The 16743-nt window shown below is 23.0% G+C and overlaps 1 protein-coding gene across 1 annotated transcript; it reads left to right on the top strand.

The window, feature by feature from the left end:
• The first annotated feature begins 628 nt into the window (after positions 1 to 628).
• LOC127277792 (acylphosphatase-2) lies at positions 629 to 6265 on the top strand. Its single transcript, XM_051299166.1, has 3 exons — positions 629 to 1218; positions 2404 to 2530; positions 5673 to 6265. The coding sequence occupies exons 1-3, from the start codon at positions 1146 to 1148 to the stop codon at positions 5785 to 5787; spliced, it is 315 nt and encodes a 104-aa protein (XP_051155123.1). The 5' UTR covers positions 629 to 1145; the 3' UTR covers positions 5788 to 6265.
• Positions 6266 to 16743: the final 10478 nt, after the last annotated feature.

The raw sequence follows: 16743 nt of genomic DNA on the forward strand, positions 1-16743 counted from the left end.
AACCATAAAAAATTGTTGTTTACAATTATTAATTCAATTATTATTTAATTTTTCCAAAGTATAGAAGTGAAAAAAAATATTTCCAAATTTTAAATAAAATAATTAATTTTAATCCAAGAGAAATGAATTTTTTGTTAAATAATAAATAAAAAAAAAAAATAAAAATTATGTAAAATATATAAATTCGAATAAATAATTTTTACAGTAAATAACAATTTGAATAAAAAATATCAAATAAATATCGGTATTATAAAAATTATAATATATTGGTCTTACAAAATATTTCAAAAATTTGTATAAAAAGAAATTTATGCTTCTCTTGAAAACATAAAAATTTCGTAATCAAAATCAATTTAAATTTAATTCAAAACTTAATAATTTAATTATTCTTTGAAAGAGGATAAAAATTTTATTTTATTTTATAATTAACTAAAATATTTAATAATAATTAAAAAACAAAATGAAAAATTAATTATAATTAAAAATTATTTTCAAATATATTAAATAATAATATAATATTAAAATATATATAAAAATTTTTAAAAATATAATTTTTCCATTTATATTAATATTATACTTATATTTTAATAAAACTATCGAAAAATTAATTTTTTATCTCCAAAGAATATTTTCAAAAAAAAAACTATGTAAACTTTTCCAGAAAAAAGAGATTTAACATTTTTCGTTAAACTTATGAAAAAAACAAACTTTTCTTTGAACAAGTAATTTCTTTTTTTACTTAGTAAGTTTTTTGTGATCGATTTTCAATCGATCGCCAATGGCCTGATGGCCCTGTGACCGCGAGTGGGGAATCTATTTGAGGCATTGAAACTATCGCGATGCAACACGTAGTGCAAAAGGAAATCAGTTGATCAGTTCAGAAATTGTGTCGTTACAAAGGTGTTGTCTTTAAAACAACACTATAATTATAAATATCTAAACGACATATATTTTACTGATACTTATCAAACGACGACCGATTTTCTCGAGTAAAATTCGAAAATATTTTTTTCCTTTCTTTCTTTCTTTAATTAAAGTTTAATTATAAAATAAACGAATAGAAAATCGGAATAAATTTTAAAACGAACAGCAAACCTTGATTATTATTATTATTATTTTTTTTTTTGGGTGCAAAAATTTCGAGGATGGCGTGTTGTGATCCACTTCGCGACGAACCAATCCTGTCCGTTGAGTTTGAAGTATTCGGAAAGGTGCAGGGTGAGTTTCGAACAGATGACACTCATGATAGCATTCGGTCAACGGAAGTGAAGAAGCAGGTCACGTTCCGTTGAAGGTCAAACGGGTTGTGTGAGGTGCGGAGAATTGATTCCCGTCTGATATCTGAAACTAAAATGAAATTATAATAAATTATGCTTCACTGGAAAAAAAAAAAAAAAATCATTTTTACATCAAAACTTTTTTTCTTTTCATTATTTATCATCAAAAATTAATAGGGGAGAATTTTCATTCAAAAAAAAAGGTGGAAATAAAACTTCAAAAATTTGTAAAATAAAAATTTATTAAAATTAAGACTTGTCTATCAATTAAATAAATAAATTATCAAAATTTATGAATATAAAAAAAAGATAAATGATTAAAATTGCAAAGTACGAATTTAAAAAAAAAAACAGAAATTAATTTTTTTTTATTAATTATACTTTTTTTAAAGTATTATTTATAATATTTTAGATATTTTCAAGATAAGTGTTGGCAAATTATTTAGTAATTTTGAAATCTTGAAGAAAAATGTTTTCTATTTCGTAAATTAATTTAAAATTTAAACATTTATTTTAAATATAAAAAGTTTTATTTATTAATTTTTTTTGTAGCCTTTATAGATGATAAAAATTTTTACTAAACAAGCAATAATTTATTTATTTTATTTGAAACAAATAATGATGAAAAATAATAATAATTTTTAAAAAATTATGGAAATTATAATAATAAAAATATAATAGTAAAAATAATAATAGAAATATTTATAAAAAAATATATATATAAATAAAAACAAATTAATTTTATTTTTTAAATTTGCGGGAAAGAAAATTGTAAAACTTTGTAAAAATATAAAATGGAGAAAATAAGTAAATAAAAATAAAACATTAAGAATCGAATTATTAAAAACCAATGATAATAAATATAAGATATTATAAAAACAATTAATGATAGAAATAAAAATAGGAACAAAAAAAATTTTTTTTTAAATATAAGAAATATTAGGATATGCAAAAAAAATACAATAAAAAAATTAAGAGAGAAATTTAAAAAAAAATTGATTAATAATATCAAAAGACAAAAGATTGTGTAAAAACTAATAAACAAAAAAAAAAAACGAAAAAATATTCGAAAGTAGAAAAGAGAGTTTTTTGCAATATTATTAAAAAAGTATTCCACTATCTTTAGGCTGTTACTTTCCAAAATACGTCAGGGATTTATCTCAACAACTTGGAATCTGTGGCTGGGTGAAAAACACAAAAAGAGGAACAATAGTTGGAAAAATGCAGGGATCCGAATCACTTGTTGAACAAATGTAAGTGTTTCTCTTTATTAAATTAATTATTTTGTCATCTTTCAATTTAAATTCTCAAACTTTTCCTCACACATTAAATATTTTTGAAAAATATTATTTCATATAAATCAAAAAAATTTTTTTTTAATCAAACAATTGTTATTTGAATCAAATGTTTTTTTTTAAATTAATTTTTATTTAATTCGAGTAAATATTTATTTGATAATAGTCAATTTATCAATTATAAATAAATTTAAATTCATAAAATGAATTTTTAAATTGAAAAAAATTCCGAAATAAAATTATAAAATTTCTAATTTTATGAATATTTGGAATTTCAAAATTAATTGAATAATACATTATTTGAATATGAATTTAAGATTCTCAAATGGAATGTAAAATTTGACTTGAACAAAAAAAAAAAAAAAAAAGGAAAAAAAATATTGTCCTCGATGAATCATTGCTCTCTTGATAAGAACTTTTAAAAGGAGAGATAATAATCATTTGATTGACGTTGTTTCGTCAGTCTTTTGGAAGTGAAGTTCACTAAACGCGTCATAATAGTTTGAACAAAATCGGTCCGACACGATTCTCGAACGACGACGACGATTTGTATATTCGACGGCCATTGAAAAGCCCGTGACCTCAGAAGTAAATTTACTGAGTAGATACGTACCATTAAATTCAAGACTGACTTTAATAACAATTTAATGAAGTAATAGACCACCGGGACAAAATTCACCGCCACCTCCTTTTTCTTTTATTCGCGACATATCGCCGAAACATCTTCTCTGTATTACTCTATCAAATTTTATCTTCTTTATTTCTTTTTCATCTTCTGAAATTGTAAAAAAAAAAAAATTATTTATAAATATTTTCTTTTAATTGAAATTCAATGAATTTCTCAATTTTATGGAAATTTCACATATTTTTTTTTTAAATTAACTTCATTATTAGATATAAAATCAAATTTAATTATTTATTTAATTATTTAATTATTTAATATTAATTATTTCAAGAAATCATATTTTGAAATTCAAAAAAAATTTCATAAAAAAGAATTATTATTTATTTACTTAATTTCAAGTTGATTTATATTGGAAAATTTAATATTTTTAAAAAACTTTAATTAAAATCTTGTAATAAATATAAAATAAACAAATTAATTATAAATTGTTAAAATAATTTTTTTTTTTTTTAATAATGCAAATTCTTTCTTAATCTTTAACGAGACAAAAATCAAATTATTATTATTAAAGTCAAAAACGTCATAAGTTCAAATTCTCGATTGTAAAATCTTATTAAATGCAAATTATACATTTTCTCAATGATAGATCTTTATGAAATAATTTGAGTGATTATCTCGTTTAACAGATGACGCGTTTCAAAAATAAGATGTCGAAAAAAAAATCTCTTCCTCTCTACAAAAAAGTAATTCAAAATTTGAAATAATACCTCAATTTTCAATTTTTGAATATTTCGCTTTTTTATATGTACATATTTCTACGAATTAGTTTTATTAAAATAAATTTTACATTGAAATCGAATATTTTCAGTTTTTATTTTAAATGAATAATTCTGTTTTTTTACATTTATTCAGTCAAAATAAAGTAAAAAGGTAAAAAAAAAGAAAATTTCTTTGGCAACAAATTTCTTCAAGATTTTGAGATTTTAATTTGAAAAATTAAAAAATTATAATTAAAAAAAATTAATTAAATAAAAATTTAATTAAAAATTATATTTAATTAAATAAAAATTATAATTAAAAATTATATTTAATTAAATAAAAATTATAATTAATTATAATTAAAAATTATATTACATATTAATTGTTTTAAATTAATTTTTCAAAAAATTTTAATGTTAAAAGAACATTTTTTATTAGAAAAAAAAAATTCTTTCTATGGATTGAAAATTTTACAAATCAAATAAACAAAAACCAAAAAAAAAAGTCTAATAATTAGACCTTCAAATTAACGAAAAGGTATTTAACAATGACTGTTATCAATAACAATAAATCGGTCGAGGCTAAAAGTAATAATTAAGCTGGCTTATTATCAAAAAGGAAGCAGTCTGTAAGTTATTTTAAGTTGTCAATTTATCAAGGTGGAAAAATACACGTGACTTGTTTGTTTTGTTTTTTTTTTTCAAAGAAAAAAAAAACTCTAATTAAAAAATCAATTTTTAAAATAACATTGAATTTGTTTCATGAAACAAGCGACAAAGAAATTTTTTCTTTTTTTTTTTTCTTATAGCCTTTTTCCTGATTATTTATTTATATTTTAAATTTAATGACAAATAAATGGAAATATTTGAAATTTCTTCTCGATCTAAATTATCTAATTATAATACTTGCAAAATTAATGGACGATGTCATGTATTGAGTGACAGTTTCTCGTTGGCCAATTGGCTGCAGGGCAAACATCCGCAAAGCAGTGCAATGATAAAAAAACTTTCCATGTCACACGCCAATATTTGGGTCTCGATACCGACGAGACATTTGTCCTTGAATAATTTTGCGATGTTCAATTTCTCCAATTTTTGTGATTTGACGCCGAAAAAAAGACTAAAAATAAAAAAAGGACAAATTAATTAATAAATTTAAATAAACATTTTTCGTAAACAACTTTTTTTTAAAATAAATTAATTTAATTATTTATTTCTCCAAATTTTTATTATTTTGTTTAATTTTAAAATTTTTTACTTCTTTATTATCTTGTAAAAAAATTATTTTTTTCATATAAAAAAAAATTATATATCTAGAGAGACAAAAAATTAAATATATAAAAAAAATTTTGTGTAAAAGTAATACTGTCTCATTTCTTGCACCATCGTTCCTAGTTTTTTCAAGATTTTTAATATTTTTATAAAAATTACAATTTAAAAACTAAAAAATTAAATTATAAAAAAAAATCAATATATTTATTTATTCAAAATAGACGGCCAGAGTCCTATTATTTATAATAAATTTATAAATTTTTATTTTTCTTTAAAACTGATTTTTTAATATAATTGAAAAATTAAATATTTATTTTAAAAATAAACGAAATATAAAAAATAATTAATTTTTTCGTGTTTTTTTTTACAACATAAAGTGACATTTTATTTTTGTCAACCATTTGGGATTGTGTTAAATAAATAATAAAATTATTCACTATTTTAGGACACAATGGTTATCGACTGAAGGAAGTCCAGGAAGTCAAATTCATCATTGTGAATTCACAAACATCGAACACGTGACAAGGGTGGGATATCCAAATTTTGCGATTCGTTTCTGAACAAGAAAAACTCACCTCGTACAAAAAAAAAAAAAATAATAATAATCTAAAAAAACAAACAAACAAAGAACGAGTAATGAACAATAAAAATCTTCACCGAAAACTATTTTAATTTATCTCGTTCTAAAACATATTTGTAAAAAAAATTAATTATAATTTAATTAATTTCCATACAATATTTGTTTATTCTTTTGAATTCTCGTCACCGATGTGCTTGTGAGAGAAAAAAATTCTTGCTTCCAGTTTTTGATCCCTGTATACATTTCAATATTATATATTAAATATTGTACATTGAAAATAATAATGTTGCGTGCAATTATGTGCGAATGACTGAATGAAGAAAAAAAACAAAATGAAAAAGAATTGCGAAAAACCATGTACCTCATAATTTTACAACAAAAGTCTTAGACAAAAAAAAATCTAATTTAAATTTAATCTAAGATGTAATTTTTCTACAAAATAAACAATTGTAACTCAATTTACAAACATATTGATTAAAAATGATAATAATTTCTTTTTCCTATCAATTTTGATTTAATTTTAAAAATTAATTTTTCTTTTATATATTTATTTATAATTAAAATAGTCCATGGAAATAAATTTTAAGAATAAATCATTTTTTTTTTTTTTTTAAAGAGAATAATATTTAATTAATATAGTAAAAAAAAATAATTAATATTTGAATTAAATAGAGATTTTTAAATAATTTTAGAGATTAAACTTTTAATTTTAAAAAATAATTACTTTTTCAAAAAAGTTTTTTTTTATGTGTCTATTTATAATAATTGTTATCGAAGAAGAAAAATTTAATAAGAGGAAAAAATTTTTGAATTACACAATTTCTTGCAAAAAGATCAGGACAAAGCTGTTAAAATTGTCTTTTGCTTTACTACCAACTTCGACGGCTAATGAAAGCAATTTATCGCGATCGAAAATTTGAAAAAACTAAATGAAAAAATAAAAAAAATTAAATAAAAATTTTAAATGTCAACAAAAACCGTTTAATTTACTGCTATCCCTGTCCATGCCTCTGACATTATAGAAATTTCATTTTCATTGAAGAATTCAATAAGTGCATTTAGTAAATAACCTTTACTACTGTCTCCAGGACCATCGATGAAGATATTTCTATTATCAATTTTATTGTAAAATACATCAACAATATAATCAAATATGTATCGTTGAATTTTTGTTAAAGTGTTAACATTTACTTTATTTTCTCTAGGTTTAATTTCACTATCAATGGATGGTTCTAAGTAACAAATGGGGAAAGATAATTCAATATTTGTTGGTAAATTAAAATCTTTTTATGATAAACTATTCATAATATAATATAATATAATATAATATAATATAATATAATATAATATAATATAATATAATATAATATAATATAATATAATATAATATAATATAATATAATATAATATAATATAATATAATATAATATAATATAATATAATATAATATAATATAATATAATATAATATAATATAATATAATTAAATATAATATATTATAATAATAAAATGCTTGGTCTGTCCTTCTGTCCTAACTTGAAGTTGGCCTTTTTTGATTTCACGTGTTTTTTTTAATAGTAATCTTATGACGTGTCAAATTTTGACAATTATTCTTTTTCTCATTTTTACCAAAGTTGTATAATTGTGTTTCCAAATTTTGGAATAAGTTTCTTTAAAATTCCGAATTCGAAGATTCAATTCACGAAGCTGAAGTACACAACGTTTACCAACGAAATTTTTTTTAAACTTGTATATTGATTCAAAAATTGTATACAAATACAAAAAATTTATGATGAGAAAAAAGATGCACCAGGAAATTTCGTACAAGATAGTAATTTAAAAAAAATTAATTTTTAAGGTACCAGGGGCCAACGAATACCTATTAAATATTAATTATAAAAACACAGGCCTCGAATCAACTTAAAGACACAAAAAAGTCGTTTTAGTCGATTTATATTCCAAAAAAAATGGATTTGTTTTTTATTTTAACAAAAATATTTTACAGATTTTTAAATAAAAAATTTTTTTTTTAATAATAATCCTTTTCGATGGGTTAAAGTTGAAATTTTTAGAAATAATTAAATTTCAAAAGATATTGTTAATTTTCAAAGAATTATTAAATTTTACAGAACTAAAAATAATTTATCAAACAATTTTTGGAAAACATTTTTTAAATTTAATTAAATTTTCAAAGATTTAAAATTGAGATTTTTGAAATTAATTGAAACTTTAAGTGTTTTGTAATTAAAATTATAGATGATTTCACTAAAAATTTATTAAAAAATGCGGACAAAATACAATAATTTGAAAATCATTTTTAATTGAAAAATGGTTTCAGATAGTTGAATTTTCAAAGAATATTATTAAAATAGTTAAAAATAATTGAATTTCCTTAGAGTTATAATTGAAATTATTAAATTTCAAAAAAAAAATTTTCGATGGAAAATTTTAGAAATAATAAAATTTTAGATATGCTTTTAAATTCAAATTATTGAAAATTCAATTAGTTTTGAATTCAAATTTTTGAGAATAATGAAATTTTATTTGATTTTAAATTTGGAAAATAATTGAATTTCAGTTCATTTTGAATTGAAAATTTTGGGAAATAATTGAATTTTAATTTAAATTTTGGATAATTATTTAATTTAAGTTCATTTTTAATTGAAAATTTGGATAATTAATTTTGAATAGAAATTTTAGAAAATAATTGAATTTTATTTCATTTTAAATTGAAAACTTGGTAAATAATTAAATTTTAAATTGAAAATTTTTGATAATTATTGGATTTTTAATTGATTTTGAATTAAAATTTCGGGTAATAATTGAATTTTAGTTTATTTTGAATTGAAATTTTTAAAAAATAATTCAATTTTATTGTGATATTTTTTTAAAATTATAAACAATTGTTAAATTTCATAAAAATTTTAATAGAAAAATAATTTTGATATAATTGAATTTGTGATTTATTTAATTAAAATTATTAAAAATAATTAATTTAGTGAAGAATCATTTTAGTTCAAAATTTGATAAATAATTGAATTGAAGAAGATCTGAAGAAGATATACATTTTATACTAAAAAAATGTATTTTATTTACATTTTTTTTCAAATGTAAAAAAAAATGTCGCATTTTATTAAAATAAGTCGATAAAAGTCGTATTTTTGAAAAAAGTCGGAAAAAGTCGTATAATCCGAAGCCTGTAAACATATAATTTTCATTATTATCATTTAATATGTAATAATATTCTAATAAATTAAATTATTATTAATAATATTAATCTTTAATTTCTTTATAACAAATAATTAAATACTCAATTTGGCGGGCGTTTAATTTTGCTAGTATAATTAATATTGTTGTTATAATTTTAATTATAAAAAACATTTAATATTTAACAATTGTCATTTCATCCTTCAATGTTACTGATCAAAATTAAGATCAATTTTATATAATATTAATAAAATATTAATTTAAAACATAAATTATATATATAATATACATAAACTACAATAAGTATAACTATAACCGAGCGAGCGAGGAACACGTCTCTAGTTTTTTAAATAATATTGATACTATAATTTAAAAAAACTAAATTATAAGAAGTAATGCGTAAATTCAGTTTTTTAAAAAAAAAAATTTCAAGGTCATAGGAAACTTACAAAAATGGATCGATTTTTAAATGCCAACAAAAACCGTTTAACGAACAAGGCTTAAAAACTAAAATGTTCAATAATTAATACCCTCTTCTACTTTATACGGTGTTTAAGACTCATTTTCACCTTTAAATTCATAGACTATCTTTTGTAAAATCTCGAAAATTATGACAAGCATACGGGAATAGATTGTTCCGTGAATTTCCACTATCAAAAGTTCCCAACAACACAGTGAAGACGTAACTTGTCCTTTGACAAAGTTACAATCTGCAACAAAAGTGATGACGTGGGATTTCAAAATTAAAATTCCTGATGAAATTTGCAAAATACTGTTTATGCTTAATAATTATTGGATCAAGGAGCCTGGGAGACGCAACAAAAAATGGTTACCTAGGAGGATTAATAAACTATCTGCAGAAAGAGTCCAAATTGTATCAGGTAATTTAGAAATTATAAGAAAACTTACATTTTATTTATTTAAGATATATATATTAATATAAAAGATGTCATTTTTGTTATATAATAATGCAACGAAAAAAAAATTTATTTGATTTAATAATATTCGGTTATTTAACTATTATCAAACAAATATATTTATTTGTATTAAATATAATTATATTATTTGAGCCAGTTAAATGATATTTGTTTTAAATACAAGCAGAAAGCGTTGATTCAAATACAATTTATTTAATTCAAATAAAAATTATTTGGTTCAAGTAAATATTTATTTGATAATAATAGTCAATTAACAAAAAAATTGAATCAAATAAATTATTTTTTTTCAGTGTAATAATTGTAACGTTAATATATTGTGATTTAATAATTTTTTTTATATGACAGTGTAAAAAATAATAAAATAAAAATTAAAAACGAGTGTAAAAATTAATTAATCATTAATTTATTTAGCATCGTGTTTATTAATGATTTTTATTGTATCAGGCAATGTTTGTCGTCGACGATCGCTGGATGAATTCAAGCTCAAGAGCAAGTTCTCTTGTTCAAAAAGTTTCGGAGCACTTTCCAACAATGAGCATTAGTTTATCTAAATTTGAATTCGAATTTATTAAAACTAACTATCCGTCATCACTACAGCGACCAAGGAAAACAACATTATTTATTTTTTTTTTCGATGGCAATCTTGATGAGCTATTAAATCAGCTAAAAATTATAATTGAAAGTGTCGCGCAACTGGGTTGGGGAGAGGCACTCCCAAAAATGTTGCTTAATATTTTTTCGCCACACAATCTTTTTCCATTCAATAATTTTCTTAAAACGTTTTGGAAATTAGAATGGATCGATGTTATTATGATGATGCAGCCAAACGAATACCGAAGATCATTAGCAGGAGAGAAATTCAATCAGTCAATTCTACATGAGATAAATCTTTTTGCTGGAACCTATTCCGCTCAAGAAATAACAATCGATAGAGAATGGTTCCCGAATAAATTGCGAGACCTTCATGGGCAGGAATTAAGATTTTTATGCTCAGAGAATTTAAAAAGGCATCTTGATGAAAAGATAATTAAAAACATGGAAAAAATTGCCAATCTCTTTTCAAAAGGTATGAATTGCAAAACCAAAATACATTATGCTTACTGCTCAAGTGTGGAATGTTTGGATGTTCTCAAAGAAAACAAAGCCGAAATATCGTTAATACCTTCATTTCTTATATTAAACAACAATGAACAAATAAGTATTTCAAATATACACGTTTTGCAATTTGGTGCTTACAAAACTATATTTCCAAAAAATACAAGATTAACTGGGATTATCGACGTCTCGGAGGAATTGATTTTTATGCTTTGTGTAACCGCCGGTGCAATTGTTCTCATTCGAATTACAGCCTTGGTGTTAAAATTCAGCAGAAACACATGGCAAACGTTCAAAATCAGTCAAATTATAATGGGAATGTCCGTCGACAACGAACCAGAAAAATTGATAGAAAGAATTGTTTTTGATGTCTTCATGCTGAGTTGCATCGCTTACACAAGCTACTTTTTCTCAGTGATTCTGGACCTTAGTCTGCGATCTGAACCAGAAATAACGACACTCAAAGAACTGCTCAACTCATCTTTGATACCTATGGTACATCCACTTATAAAAGAAAACCTGTTGTCTAGTCCTATATCTGAAATTCAGGAATTCGGCCGAAAAGCTATTGAATCTTCTGATGTTATGTGTTTGGCTTACTTGCAATTTTATGGAAATGTAACATGCATTTCTACAAAACCTGACAGTTGGATCAAATTACTGGAGACTAAATATAAAACGAACATTAAAATTCTCGAGGAACCTTTAATTTATTACATGAGGACATGGAATTCAAGATTGTTTTCACCATACGCTGAGCATTTCAACGAAATAATTCTGCGAGCCTCACAATCTGGTATACTGAGTAAATTGATAGACGTAGATATAGCGAAAGCACCTAATCAACCGCCACCACCAGAAGAAATCTCGAAGGAAAAATTGTTCCTTATAGTCACTTACGTTCTGACTATCGGCTACTCTCTCTCGTTGATCGCTTTTTTAAATGAAATTCTGAGCATCATTACTTGGCAGAAAATTCGCTTATTTTCCGTGAATTGTTTCAATAGGATCAGAGAAAAATTATGGTAAAATGAAATAGAGTTGAAATCAATTCAATTTGTATATTACAATAAAATCCACAAATATCAGATTTCGAGGAACAAGAAAAAATATTCGATGTAAGAAGATTTTATATAAATATGTAAGTTTTACTGTAATTACAGAGATCGTTACGAAAATTTAATTTAATGTTTAATTTTTTTATGGCACTGCTTTTAAATGTTATAATTATTAAGTTAAAACATACTGGTTATTATTTTTTTTTTTTCTATTAATTAATTTAAACATTTTAACTTAAAGGTACTAAATTGACATCAAAATATGTATCAAATTGTTGAAACGCAACGTTTTGATCCATTTTATGAGATCAATTTGATGCCTTTAATTTAACGCTTATGTTTAATAAATTTAATTATAGTTCTATTCCATTAATTCTATTATTATAAAGTGAGCGCCTACTTTAGAAGGACAAAAAATGTGTAAATTTCAGGAATTTTTCTACTTAAACACATTGAAATAAATCGGTGCGAGATTTTGTAGATGTTTTCTTATATATTTAAACCATTGAAATATAATCTTCTAATAAAAAAAAAATAAAATTTAATAATAAAATAAACATCATTTATATATATAACGCTTTGCTACTGGAATTTTCCCATTGTATACAAGCTAGATTTCACAATTTTTATCTAAGACAAAAAAAAAGAAAATTTTCTTCAGTCGTACATTATTGCCTTCTGTATGAATTTAAAGATTTTGATGAAAAGTGAAAAATTGAAAATTTTACATGACTTTAAAAAAAGTATATTTTTTCCAAAAAAAAATCACTTTTTCTTTGAAAAAAATTTTTTTATTTAACTTTTAAAAAAAAAATTAATTCAGTCAGAAGACAATAATGTACGATTGAAGAAAAAAAAAATTTTTTTTGCTTTAGATAAGAATTGTGGACTCTTGGTTGTACACAATGCGAAAGTACTGTATTATTACGCGTCACAGCGAGGAGGTATGTATGTGACATTTATTTTATTTTTTTTTTTCAATGAAAAAAATTGTATTTCAAAGGTTTAAATATATAGGAAAACATTCACTAAATCTCTCGTCGATTTAGTTTAATGTGTTTGAGAAAAAAATTCCTGAAATTTACACATTTTTTGACCTTCTAAAGTAGACGCCCCAATTCAATGCACATTAAATCTTTTAATACACTGTGCAACAGAATTCCATTTTTTTTTAATTTCTGGGATCGCATATCATGATTTTTAGAAGTTTTTTTTGACGTTGAACACGAATATAAACTCAGAATTGTTCCATCAACCTAGGTTTTCGAGAAAATTAAAAAAATGCCGTTTTTAGGGTCAGGTTAAGGAGAAAAAAATACTGAAAACCGTAAAAAACATGTTTTTTTGGTATATTTACCGCCACTTTTTTCAAAATCCTGACTTGATACACAATTTTGGAATCCGCGATCGTGTTCAGCACACAAAAATACATTGGAAACCGCTCTGATATCTTAAAAAAAATACAAGGATAGGGTAAGTGTACCAATTACGACGCGTTCATAAAAAATAACTATTATTACTATTATATTTAATATAACTGTTGCAAAATGATTTAAAAAAATGATACGATTATCTTTGAAAGTATGAAAAATGATTAATATTGATTCCGAATGACTTAATTTACTATTTTCAAATGTCTCAAAGTCTATGATCACAAAATAATCAATATAATAATGTGTATTGTCTCTAAAAAAATACTTTTGTGCAGCTTTAAATGATAAAACTTTGTAATTAATAAAAATTATGAGTTCTGAAATGCTTTTATTTAAACTTATTGAAATTAAAGAACTCCTAATTATAATAAAAATGGTATATCTTGTTAATAATAAAAAATAAGCTTATTTCAAAAAAATATTGTAAAAAATGTGTAAAAAGATTTATCAATTATTATGGTTAATCGCAATAGTATCAATCTGCTTCATTTCTTTTGTTGTAGGTAAAAAGTAATTTATTTTTAAATAATTAGCAACTTAACAAGAATGTATTTTATCTCTTCACTTGTGAAATTTTAAAATTTGTCACTTAAAATGTATGTATGTGAATAAAATTTCAGTGTTGTACCCAAAAAACAATTTTCCTAATTTTTCTTACTGAAAATTTCAATACTCCAAAAATATATTTTGCTTATATTTTAAATTAATTAAAATATTAATTTTTTTTTTACCTTTTCCACTGGATAAGACGTAGCCCAATGAAATGTAATTGGCTTCGTAAGGCAATGTATAATACGGCGTCGAATGATCCGACGGTGGTTGTTGACTGAAAACATTTAAAAAATTTTTAATCAATTTTACAATCGGTAAAATTTAATTTATAAAATTAAAAGAATTAACTCACCTGACAATTGCATTTAAAATTGTAATATCCTCCAAATTTGCAATCATTAGAGAAAATTGACATGTATCCTTGCTGACATTTTCCCACTCACTTAATGAGCTGTGTGTCTCGTCCTCGGGCGAGGAAGAAAAATCTTTTTCCTGAGAATCATCTCCCTTTAAATTGCCAATATTTCGACTCTCTTTCTTTTCGTTCGCTGATTCGCCCGCATTTCCATTATCCACTTTTTTCTCCCTTCCATTTGAATTATTATCGACATTTGCATTTCCATTATCGTCAATATTAGAAAATACTAAATTATTTTCAAGACGCATTCCAACTGCTCTACACACTAAAGCTGCTGTCAATGCATGAAATGGATTCGATGCTTCGGTTAAAATTTTACGTGCCTCTTTCCACCATGAGGAAATTTCATTATAATCGCCACAAATCTCATTCACATCTTCGATTACCCAGAAAAATAAAATTAGAAAAATATTTTTTGATAAAAAAAAACAACAGCAAATTTATTCATAATTAAATTTAAAATTAAAATGGAAAATTAAAAAAAAATTTGTTCTTTGTTTAATTGATTTGTAAATTGTTGATTGTAGAATTATAAATGATCATGGGAAGGTGTAATTGAATAAAAAATCCAATGTTTCGTCAATGCGACGTTTCGCTGGCAAGGTTCGTCAGCCTCATCAGGCTAAAATTTATTAAAAACAAATTTTTATATAAAAGACTTCAAAAATATTTTTATAAAAGGACCAAAGCACTATTTTAAACGATTAGAACAAACTTTTATAAATTCATACCTAATTTTTGTTAAAACACGAGCACACATTTTCACACGTCATAAAAAATAAACAAATCCACACAATAATTTTATACAAATTAAAATTTTTTGAAAAAGAGACAATCACAGAGAAGGCAAACATTTTCGTACGAAAGATCGATGTCAACTGAAACTCATACGAGTAAATCTCCTTCTTATTTCAGTTGACATCGATCTTTCGTACGAAAATGTTTGCCTTCTCTGTGATTGTCTCTTTTTCAAAAAATTTTAATTTGTATAAAATTATTGTGTGGATTTGTTTATTTTTTATGACGTGTGAAAATGTGTGCTCGTGTTTTAACAAAAATTAGGTATGAATTTATAAAAGTTTGTTCTAATCGTTTAAAATAGTGCTTTGGTCCTTTTATAAAAATATTTTTGAAGTCTTTTATATAAAAATTTGTTTTTAATAAATTTTAGCCTGATGAGGCTGACGAACCTTGCCAGCGAAACGTCGCATTGACGAAACATTCGATTTTTTATTCAATTACACCTTCCCATGATCATTTATAATTCTACAATCAACAATTAAACCATGGAAGGATTTAACTATACTCAATGATTTGTAAATTATTTAAAAATATTATTATCGTATTAGTTTAATAAATTTTATTTTAAAAAATTGAAGGCTAAATATTAATAAAACAAGAAAAAAAAATAATGAAAACTCACCGGGTATTGAACAAATGGCACGAAGAAGTTTTGTGAAACGCACTAATTCAACTTCCAATGGAGCTCCACGTTTTTTATGTAACCAATAAAGAAGGGCGAATTGCATCATTGCTAAAGGATGAATGTCACTTTTTTTCGCGGCTTCTCTCCATTTTTCTATAGAATCGTCCGAATATAACCATCCCTTATAAAATAATTCAGCTGAAATAAATATTTCCAAAAATTATAAAACAAGAATAAATGCTTTCCAAAAACTTTAAACAATAAAACTTAAAGATTTCTACTTTAAAATAAAATCCATTCAATATTTTAATAATATTTCCAAAAAAAAATGTTTAATTGAATTAATAATTTTAACGAATAACTAAATTAATAATCATATATTTAAATTATAATTTAGTAAAATAATTAATAATTATAAAAAATTACCAGTTTGACATTTTTTCTCGAGGGATAAATCTTTCTTTAAACACAAAATTCCTGCGGTGCCAAATTGAAAACTTGAAAGAAAATCATATAAACGTCGTCCGTCCTCTTTAAATGAGACTTTTGTCTTTGATCGTATTTCCGGTAATTTAATTTCCTTCACTGTATTCGAAAGTTTTAAAATTCGATTAATTTCCCGCTCGAAAGTAAGTAAAATGGATGATAACATTTTTGCATCTGGAATTCTATCACCAGCAACTGTATTATATTTTGGTGGCTGATCAAATTGAATTAACAGATATTTATAAAATTCCACAACTTTTTTCAATTGACTAATTATTTGATACAAATATTTCGCACTTGATTGAAGATCTTCGTCTGTAAAT

This window comes from Leptopilina boulardi, unplaced genomic scaffold (genome assembly GCF_019393585.1).
Source record: "Leptopilina boulardi isolate dan_hultmark-lab unplaced genomic scaffold, ZJU_Lbou_2.1 LbouV2_179, whole genome shotgun sequence".
NCBI classification, from domain to species: Eukaryota; Metazoa; Arthropoda; class Insecta; order Hymenoptera; family Figitidae; genus Leptopilina; species Leptopilina boulardi.

Coding starts and splice junctions, on each gene's coding strand:
- LOC127277792 (XM_051299166.1), top strand. CDS start 1,146: ATGGCGTGTTGTGATCCACTTCGCGACGAACCAATCCTGTCCGTTGAG. Junction 1,219..2,403: donor AGTATTCGGAAAGGTGCAGG/GTGAGTTTCGAA, acceptor CACTATCTTTAG/GCTGTTACTTTCCAAAATAC. Junction 2,531..5,672: donor GAATCACTTGTTGAACAAAT/GTAAGTGTTTCT, acceptor TCACTATTTTAG/GACACAATGGTTATCGACTG.